The 9,633-nt window shown below is 38.2% G+C and overlaps 2 protein-coding genes across 6 annotated transcripts; both read left to right on the plus strand.

Annotated features, from left to right (window-relative positions):
- Nucleotides 1-1,451: 1,451 nt before the first annotated feature.
- Nucleotides 1,452-4,981, plus strand: selenoh (selenoprotein H). 4 transcript variants are annotated; one of them, XM_054791993.1, is made up of 6 exons: nucleotides 1,452-1,475; nucleotides 1,763-1,835; nucleotides 2,126-2,237; nucleotides 2,446-2,588; nucleotides 4,209-4,328; nucleotides 4,523-4,894. In XM_054791993.1, the coding sequence occupies exons 2-5, from the start codon at nucleotides 1,817-1,819 to the stop codon at nucleotides 4,313-4,315; spliced, it is 381 nt and encodes a 126-aa protein (XP_054647968.1). In that variant the 5' UTR covers nucleotides 1,452-1,475; nucleotides 1,763-1,816; the 3' UTR covers nucleotides 4,316-4,328; nucleotides 4,523-4,894. The 4 variants fall into 4 exon arrangements, with proteins under 4 accessions (XP_054647968.1, XP_054647965.1, XP_054647966.1 ...); XM_054791990.1 differs by lacking the exon at nucleotides 1,452-1,475 and having other exon boundaries at nucleotides 1,772-1,835; nucleotides 4,442-4,981; XM_054791991.1 differs by lacking the exon at nucleotides 1,452-1,475 and having other exon boundaries at nucleotides 1,772-1,835; nucleotides 4,209-4,322; nucleotides 4,523-4,981.
- Nucleotides 4,982-5,121: 140 nt separating this feature from the next.
- On the plus strand, nucleotides 5,122-9,367 carry clp1 (cleavage factor polyribonucleotide kinase subunit 1). 2 transcript variants are annotated; one of them, XM_054791988.1, is made up of 6 exons: nucleotides 5,122-5,193; nucleotides 5,441-5,720; nucleotides 7,383-7,490; nucleotides 7,573-7,692; nucleotides 8,275-8,412; nucleotides 8,486-9,367. In XM_054791988.1, exons 2-6 carry the CDS (start codon nucleotides 5,448-5,450, stop codon nucleotides 9,170-9,172), a joined length of 1,326 nt encoding a protein of 441 aa, XP_054647963.1. In that variant the 5' UTR covers nucleotides 5,122-5,193; nucleotides 5,441-5,447; the 3' UTR covers nucleotides 9,173-9,367. The 2 variants fall into 2 exon arrangements, with proteins under 2 accessions (XP_054647963.1, XP_054647964.1); XM_054791989.1 differs by having other exon boundaries at nucleotides 5,138-5,173.
- The last annotated feature ends 266 nt before the right edge of the window (nucleotides 9,368-9,633 follow it).

The raw sequence follows: 9,633 nt of genomic DNA on the forward strand, positions 1-9,633 counted from the left end.
AGCTTAATTTTCCAAGAAATGTCAACTTTATTGTTTTGTTTCTCATCATATCACGCCTTTTAAAAAATGTTTTTTTCTTTAATATTTCAACTCAATGCCACTAAAATGACATTATTTTTCCTCATAATATTAAAAGTTTATTCTTGTAAAATTGCGGCTGTTTTTTCTCTTTCGGATACGACTTTTTTTCTTAAAAATTTGACTTTATTCTATTAAGACTACCGCTGTTTTTTTTCTGCTGTTGTTTTTTTTTCCATTTTAACTTTTTTCTTGCATATTTTCTTCTTATAATTATAACTTTATTTCCATAATATTTTTACTTTATTCTTGCAAGATTATAATATTTTCTGCAACCGAATTTTTCAAAAATAACTACTTTATTCATTGTTTTGCTTGTTTTTCATAATCCATCCATCCATTTTCTATGCCGCTTATTTTACGACTTTTACGACTTAAAAAACCCCCACATCTAATGTTTAAAATTTATGCTACTAAAATTACATTATTTACATTATTACATATTACGAGTTTATTCTCGTAAAATTGCTGCTTTTTTTCTATTTGGTATATGACTTTTTTTTCGAATATTGTGACATTATCCTCTTAAAATTACAGCTTATTCTGTATTTCTGCTGCTTTTTTTTCTTTCATTTTCCAACAATTTAACTTTCTCCTCATAATTATGACTGGATTCCCATAATATTTTGACTTCGTTTTCATAACATTATAACTTTTCTGCAACCTAACTGTTAAAAAATTACAACTTTATTTGTTGTTTTGTTTGTTTTTTGACTAATATTACGACTTTTTAAAAATAACATCTTCTTTCTTTAACATTTAAACTTTATGCTACTAAAATTACATTACATTATTTTTTCTCAAAAAAAGTCTAAAATTAAACAAGTGTTGTTATGAATGCCCTATCAATGAAATGTAATTACAGTGGAACCTGTAACTGGTTAATGTCGTAAATTTACGCCACAATTTCGCATCGGTGTGCGCACAATATGTCATGCGTCTTTGTCGTGTTGTTAATACACTGCGTGAGTCCATCTCTCTTGTTAATATATGTTTTATCATATACAGCTGTACATCTGTCCTTGTTCGCATCCTCTTTGCTAGCTAAACAAAATGGTAACCGGAAGTTACTTCGCCCGTCTATGATGTCATCAACGGTCGACTCTGAAAAATGTTAACACAAAACATGTTTTGATTGTTTTGTAATAATAGTTTTACATGCATGAAACAATTCAAAATGATGAATGAAAGGGCTGAATTAATATTTAAGGTCACTTTTACTTTAATTGAAGACTACTATTCCCAAAGATGTGATTGTGGCAGCGAGACACCACACGGAAACCATTTTCCTGTTTTGTCACAAGTATTTCTTGAATTCATTCGTGTTTCTCAACTTCTTTATCAAAGTGCTGGCACTTGCAACTTTCTCTGCCTCCATTTTGGGTTACAGCATTGAGGTGAGAAACACTATTCAACTCAAGAAACAACTCATGTCAAAACAGGAAGATGGTGATTTATCCCTTTCCGCGTTGGAGACGTTGGAGTCCATTGGAACATTTTTTTAAAGGGTGACTTAGCATATGACAGAGGACTAGCCCAAATGATAAATACGATTGTAGGACTTTGTTTTCAATCTTTTAAATTTACATATTAATGTTTCTAAATAAGTGTCATTTTAACATTGAACATAACTAGAAATATATACACTTCATCATAATTGCAGCTTTTATGTAAACCCCTTCAGCTCGCGGTGAGTTGGTACAGTCCGTGTACAGCGCGCGAAAGTTCCATAACAACAATGGCGTCCTCCCGAAAAGGTCGGTACTGTGTGCTTATGTATATTTATTGTATTGTAAAACTAAATTAACAACCGTGTCAACAACTGCAAATAATTTGTTTTTGCAACTAAGTGTTTTATTCTTGGTAGCAGGCTTTAAGTCGCCCACTTTTATGGTTGCCTTTAAAAAAATAAGCAACCACCCACTGTTTGCTGGGGTGCGGTTTGCTGTTGTCGACAAAGTGTAGTCCTCCTTTATTAAACATGCATGTTTTGACGAGAAGAAGGGGTGCTATGTGAACATACGTGGTTGGATTACATGGTGTTCAGGCCGCCGTGGGACCAAGCGCAAAACAGAGGATGAGGAGGAGAAGCCCGCCAAGGAGGCAAGAGGAGAAGAGGTGCTTCTGCTGGAGGGTCAAAGAGTGATTATTGAACACTGGTGAGTATTATATCATCACTCAGAACTGAATTAATTGGGGAAAAGTAGCAATTGGGCCAAAGTTAGTGTTCAAAATTGAGCTGAGTTGTGGGCCATTTGTGTTTCTATTGCCCATCATATGGAATCGTTGGTGTATTTATAAGACTCCCCTCATGCCGGCTGGTTAGGTAACCCTGACATCCTCCTGTTTATCTGTTATTTTTGACAGCAAGAGCTGACGCGTGTATGGGCGTAACGCTGAGGGGGTGAAATCTGCCCTGTTGGCCGCACGCCCTGAACTCACTGTGGTCCTCAACCCCGACAAGCCTCGCAGGAACAGCTTTGAGATCACTCTGATTGATGGAGGCAAAGGTGAGCAGAGGGAATGGAACGCATCTCTGCATCGATCAATCCATTTTCTATAGCACATGTCCTCATCGGGGTCACTGGTGAGCGAGAGCCTATATCCAAGCTGACTTTTGGGCAAGAGGTTGCCAGTCAATCACAGAGCACATGTAGACAAACAACCATTCACAGTCACACCTATAGACAATATAAACCTTACATGCAAGTTTTTGGGATGTGGGAGGACACCCGACTACCAGAGAAAACCCACGTTTTCTGATGTTGAGGCAGATGCGCAAACCACTATTCCAGCGGGATGCCCATAATCACAGGCATAATTTATTGTCTAAAAACAATTTTACGCTATATGTACAGTAATCCCTCGTTTATCGCGATTAATTGGTTCCAGACCCGACTGTGATAAGTGAATTTCCTCAAAGTAGAAGTATTAATAAACAGAATATTTTCATAGTTAGAGCATAGAAAAACTGTTTATGACTTTCTAAATACGGGTTTTAACATTGTTAGAGCCCCATAGACATAAAATAACACTCTACAGTCACTTTTACACTTTATTATTCTTTGTTTACATCGCATTGCGCTGGCTACGGGATCACTGCAAGGACAGCTGCTGCTAGCATAGCAAGCTATCGAACTAACAAGTTAGCCGCTCAAATTTACTTATTCTAAACTTAAGTGTTTCAAACAGAGGGGGCAAGAAGGACAAAGAAGCCAAAGACTTACCACTTCTACACGGAATTAGAGGAGAATTGTTTTTTTCACTCAATCTCAGCCATGGCATGTCAGCTTGGCTCTGCTGGCTCAGTAGCTAGTCTCCATGCAATGTGAAACGTAATGTAATCTAACGTCATGTCACATAACATTACTTATGCCTAGTGGCCAGAATGCTACATATAACTTGTCTTTCAGTATTTTTTGACTAATAATAGTCAACCACAAAATAGCGATCAAAAAACACGATACAGTGAGGGAGCGGTATTCGAACCGCGATATAGCCAGGGATGACCGTATTACAAGGAGACATGTCAAGCACTAGGACCAAGCGTAAAACAGCCACTCAAGCTGAAGCCTATTTCCGGTTAGGCCAACCCACAAGCTCATTAATTGGCTCATCACATTTTTTTTGCTAGAGTGCAATTGGCCATCCATGCTGTGCCTGGACTTGCACACTGTTGTTTTCGTGAGTCATTGTAAGTTGTTAACATGTTGGATGTTTGTTCTGCCCGGTCATGTCAGCGAGGCGGATTTTAATATCATTTAACATAACGTAACATTTGCGTCTGTGTCTTTTGTGCACCTGCAGTCGTGTGTTTGATCCTCGAGCCAGTTGTGTCCCCTGCACATCTAAAATTTCACCCATGCCCAAAATTATGCTCATTTAAGGGTATGTCATCCCTGCGGTGACATGGGAGTAATTCTATTTTCCTGCCAACATACCCACTTAATAGCTTCGAGCTGTGTTAAAAGCTTTGTAATGGTAAATTATGGATGTCATGTACAATAGACAATCTTTGCATATATACTGTAAAGGCGGTACTGTTTATTTCCCACAACTTAGTGGTCACCACTTGTGTTATCTTTTAATGATCCTATTCTACCATTTTACTTTGTGTCTCATGTCAACAGAGACATCTCTCTGGACCGGAATAAAGAAAGGTCCGCCCCGTAAGCTCAAATTCCCAGAGCCTGATGTCATAGTTGCTGCACTACAGGAGACTTTAAGCGCAGAGTAGAGGCTAGGTGAAGGTTTGTCTTTTTTTGTTTTTTTTTTTAAATGTCTGCTTCATTATTTTTTATTTGCGTATACTCACGGTGTGATGACAACTGTCACTCACATCTGGTTTTCAATTTCTTAATAGCATAAGACAGTGAAGACATCTGCATCAAGTGTAGCTGTACTGTGTCGGAGCTTGCAACACTGTTGCCTGTCTTTCATGCAGCTCATCGTTCGTGGTACGTGGCTGATAGAAGCAGAATGACGAGGAGTGACCAAACTGGGTGCTCACAGTCTCTCCTCTGATGGACTAAGCTCCTGCAGCTCACATCTTTGAACGAATGGGGACACCTACTGGAATACTTTAGCGCTAGCACGTCACTGTTCAGATGTACATTACACTGTAGTTTGGCTGTTGATGTGTTGCAGGTTTATGGTGATTTAATGTTTTTGTGTTCAATAAAGGCCTTCTTCTTTTCAAAACATTATTTACCTGGTTTGCTTAATGCCTTCAGCAGGGCTAAAATATTTCCAAATCTGCGCAATGCCTAAAAATGTCAAAATACGAAAAGATTAAATGTGTAATGCCATTAAGTCAAATTGATTATTTAGAGCGGAAAAAAGGCAAACCTGTGATCGTAATTGTTGAACGAAAATGTGTGTAAAATACACAATATACACAGCAATTCTGTAAAAACATTGCAAATAATCACAATGTGTAAACAAGTAGCACTGCACAGGAAAGTGAGGACAGTATGTGAAAGGAGAGAAAGCCGCCCCGACGTCCTCATGTTCTCGTCTCCTATTGGGTGAAAATGTTCTGACGTCATCTTCACGCGACGCCCACACTGCAACGCGTCGTAGATGTTTGACTACAGTAAGCAACACAGTTATTTCGTAAGTACACAAATGTAAAAAACAAATTATTGCCGTAAAGTACACGAGTAGTTAAAGCGTATTTTTATAGATTTAAAATTGTAAAAAAATTTCGTTAGTGCTTGCCATGACAATGCTAGTTTTGTATGCTCTTAATTTAGTTTTTGGCTACCACGTTTAATCGCCAATGAAAGATTATATTCCAACATAAACGTTCTCCATCTCCATGCCTGAAATGTACAGGTAACATTTTTTTGCATTCATTTAGACTCGCCATGGCAACAGAGATTGTAGAAAAGGCAGTCGAAGATCCATTGCAAGCGGGTAAAGTCGGCACCAGATATGACCTGGAGAAGGAGACTGAACTTCGGTTTGAGGTGGAAGCCGGAGAGACTGCAGAGCAAGTTGAGCTGGAGCTCCTCACAGGAATGGCCGAGGTGTTTGGCTCGGAGTTGAACCGAAACAAGAAGTACATATTTGGGCCAGGTGCCAAGATTGCCGTATTCACCTGGCAAGGCTGCAGCGTGAATCTGTATGGCAAGCCAGAGGTGAGCATTAATAAGGTTTTCACCGCTTAACTCACCCTGCTTGGCGTTCTACTTGTGGCCTCTTATTGCTTTAAAATCAGGGGTGTCCAAAGTGTTGCTCGGGGGCAACTTGCGGCCCCTGGCACGTTCTAAAAATCGAATTTTTAACAAAAAATGGGAAAATTAGAAGTAATTTTACAGTAATAAATTCAAAATATTAAGAGGAAAAAGTTGTAATCTAACGAGAAAAAGTCATAAATTTACGAGAATAATGTCGTAATATTCTGAGGAAAAATAACATAATTTTAGTGGCGTAAAGTTGAAATATTAAAGAAAGGCGTTATTTTTTTAAAAGTCAATATTATGAAAACAATTAATAAAGTTTGTTTTTTTGTCAAATTAGATTGCTGAAAAAGTTATATTGTTACAAGAATAAAGTCCTAATTATGAGACATGAACAACGTTGAAATAGTTGGGGGGGGAAAAACAGCTGTAATTTTACGAGAATAAAGCCAAATAATTAAGAGATAATTCTGACAATAAAAAAGTCGCAATTATCTAAGAATAAACTCATCATTATTATGAGGAAAAGTGTCATTTTAGTGGCATAAAGTTGAAATATTAAAGAAAGATGCTATTTTTTAAGTCATAATATTATGAAAACAAACAAAACAATGAACGTTGTAATTTTTGGGAAATTAAATTGTGGAAAAGGTTATAATGTACGAGATTAAAGTCAAAATATTTTGGGAATAAATTCATTACTACGAGAAGGAAATGTACAAGGGAGGGGAAAAAAACAACAGAGATTAAAAAAAGAAGCTGGAATTTTACAACACTAAAGCCAAAATATTAAAAGACAAAAAGTTTGTAATAGTATGAGGAAAAAAATTGTTTTAGTAACATAGAGTTAAAATGTGAAAAAATACGTTATTTTCATAATAATGTATTTAAGTTGTAATACAGTATTATGAGAATCAAACAGAACAAAATAAAGTGTAATTTTTGGAAAATTAGTTTGGGGAAAAAGTAAAATTATGGGAATAAAGCCATAATATTATGAAAAGAACATTTACAAAGATTATCTAAGAAAGTTGTAATATTTGGAAAATTATTAAAAAAAAAAAAAAACAACAGCAAAAATGGGGAAAAAAAACACCAAAGACTGAAATTCATATTAACAATATGCTTTTGTTACCAGAATAAAGTCAAAATATAATGGGAATTAATACATAATTACCAGTAAAAGTTGCGACTTTACAAGAATAAACTTGTAATATTATGCGAAAAAATAATGTCATTTTAATAGCGTGGACTTGAAATATAAAAAAAAAATAGATCATTTTTTAAAAGTCTTAATTTGATAAACAAAACAAAGTCGTAATTTGGGGAAAATTAGGTTGGTGAAAAAGTTATAATATTTTGGGACTAAAGTCACAATATTACGAGAAGAAAATTTACAAAGATTATTTGAGCAGAAAGTTTTTTTTTTTACTTAAATCACAAAGCTGAAATGCAGTTTTTTCTTGATATATATTAACTTCTAAGCACATCTACATGTGTTGCTTTACAAAATATCAAAGTGGCCCTTGCATCCTTTCAGTTTTCACTATGTGGCCCTCGCTGGAAAAAGTTTGGACACCCCTGTTTTAAATAATGGGCTTCTTTCCCTCACCACTTCAGGTGGCTTACGTATCCAAAGATACGCCAATGCTACTCTACCTAAACACACACGCCGCACTGGAACAGATGAGGAAACAAGCAGAGCGAGACAACGAGAGAGGGCCTCGGGTAGGTTTCATTGTCTAGTCACAAACAAGCGTTTTATAACCGAGTCCGAGTCATGAAATTCAAACCATTATTCCTTTCGTAGGTGATGGTGGTGGGACCAACAGATGTAGGCAAGTCAACTGTGTGTCGACTGCTGCTGAGCTACGCTGTGAGAGTGGGCAGGAGGCCCACGCTGGTGGAACTGGATGTCGGTCAGAGTGGGGTATGATCAATGAACAGACATTCACATGATTATAATAAGTGGAAACATTTTTGCCTAAAAAAAAAGGAATTGCACTGCTGTTGATGTGTTTGGGTCAGAAGAAAGTTATTAAAGAGCGTCAGACTCTGTGTGACTCTGTGGGCTGTGGGGATGCTATTGTGGCTTCGTCTGCTGTCATAACAGAGAGCTGTGGCTTGACATAATGCGTATGCTCTAGTGACGCTAAAAATTTGAACTTACTTAATGAAATAATTTAGTTACCGCCGTTAACACGCTATTTTTGACAGCCCTAGTTTGAAAAAAATAAATCAATAAATGGTTGCTGTTTTGTGGTGTAATACGGCCTTTTTTGAGAAAACAAAATATACATAATGGCTGAATGAACTAACTAAATGAATTCAAATACAAGGCAGAAGAAGCATTCTAATCGTGAATGTAGTATTCTACAATGACCACTAGGTGTCAGTAATTGTTGACAGGTGTATACACAGACATTGTCTACATGTTAGTTGAATTATTTAGTGGAATTTAAAAATATATTTATCATCAGTATTAAAGTGAAGTACTTTTCTGTTCCTGAAGGTGTCAGTACCTGGGACAGTGGCTGCGCTGTGCATTGAGCGTCCAGCAGATGTGGAGGAGGGCTTCTCAGTCCAAGCTCCTTTGGTCTACCACTTCGGCTCAACTACTCCAGGGACCAACATCAAACTTTACAATAAGGTGAGACGCAGCAGTGTATATGAAACTATGCAAACACATTTGTACTGGTGACTTGGAATATTTTATATTCCAGCTGACCTCATGCCTGGCTGAGGTGTTTTCCCAACGCTGTGAGGTGAACAGGAAGGCCAGTGTTGGGGGCTGTATCATCAACACGTGCGGCTGGGTGAAGGGATCTGGATACCAGGCTCTGGTCCACTGCGCTTCCGCCTTTGAGGTGGATGTGGTGCTGGTGCTCGACCACGAGAGGCTGTACAACGAACTCAAACGAGATCTCCCTCACTTCGTCCGCGTCGTGCTCCTGCCCAAGTCTGGCGGCGTGGTGGAGCGCTCCAAAGAATGCCGACGGGAGGCTCGGGATGAGAAGATCCGGGAGTACTTCTACGGCTTCCGGGGAGTGTCCTTCTACCCCTTTTCATACGAAGTGCGTTTCTCTGACGTCCGCATCTATAAAATCGGCGCTCCCTCTATCCCAGACTCGTGCTTGCCACTGGGAATGTCTCAAGATGACACACAACTGAAGCTGGTTCCTGTGACACCAGGGAGGGACCTCACCTATCACGTGCTGAGTGTCAGCAGTGCAGAGGATGGAGATGAGGGGGCAAGAAAGGGCATCGTGGAGAGCCCGGTGTGTGGCTTTATTGTGGTGACCAATGTAGACACACAAGCTCAGGTGATGAAAGTGCTGTCTCCAGCACCAAGACCACTGCCCAGACACACACTGCTCATTATGGACATCCGTTTCATGGACACTAAATGAGGAGAGTCGTAGGGGGTTAAAAAACAAACAGCATGGTTGACCAAATTATGAATGGATACTAATTTATTTTCCATTTTACAAACCAGATTGTACAGGTAGCGTGTGCCATTTTTGATGTATTTTATTAGGCCATACATGACATCTTGATAGTCTGTTTTATTGCCTTTTTTCTCATCTCTTTGGAAATAAATTCTTTACATGTATCATGCTATATATTGTCTTCTTCTGAATATCCAGTCATTTTAATCAAATTAGTGACAGTGACCCATCAGGCTCATGATGTAGAGATCCCGGTTTGAATCTCAGTTGGAACGTCTCTGTGAAGTTTGCATGTTCTTCCTGTGTGTGAGAGAGTTTTCTCTGGGTACTCCAGCTTCCTCCCACATCCCCAAAACATGCAAGTTAGGTTTATGGAAGACTCTAAGTTGTTCATCGGTGTGAATGTGAATGAATGGTTGTTT

The sequence above is a fragment of the Dunckerocampus dactyliophorus genome, chromosome 11 (genome assembly GCF_027744805.1).
Source record: "Dunckerocampus dactyliophorus isolate RoL2022-P2 chromosome 11, RoL_Ddac_1.1, whole genome shotgun sequence".
In the NCBI taxonomy this organism is placed as follows: Eukaryota; Metazoa; Chordata; class Actinopteri; order Syngnathiformes; family Syngnathidae; genus Dunckerocampus; species Dunckerocampus dactyliophorus.

Bases quoted from the DNA above. Each gene is read 5' to 3' on its own strand.
- clp1 (XM_054791988.1), top strand. From the start codon at position 5,448: ATGGCAACAGAGATTGTAGAAAAGGCAGTCGAAGATCCATTGCAAGCG. The intron at 5,721-7,382 runs GTGAGCATTAAT...TCACCACTTCAG, and splicing joins ATCTGTATGGCAAGCCAGAG to GTGGCTTACGTATCCAAAGA. The intron at 7,693-8,274 runs GTATGATCAATG...CTGTTCCTGAAG, and splicing joins TGGATGTCGGTCAGAGTGGG to GTGTCAGTACCTGGGACAGT.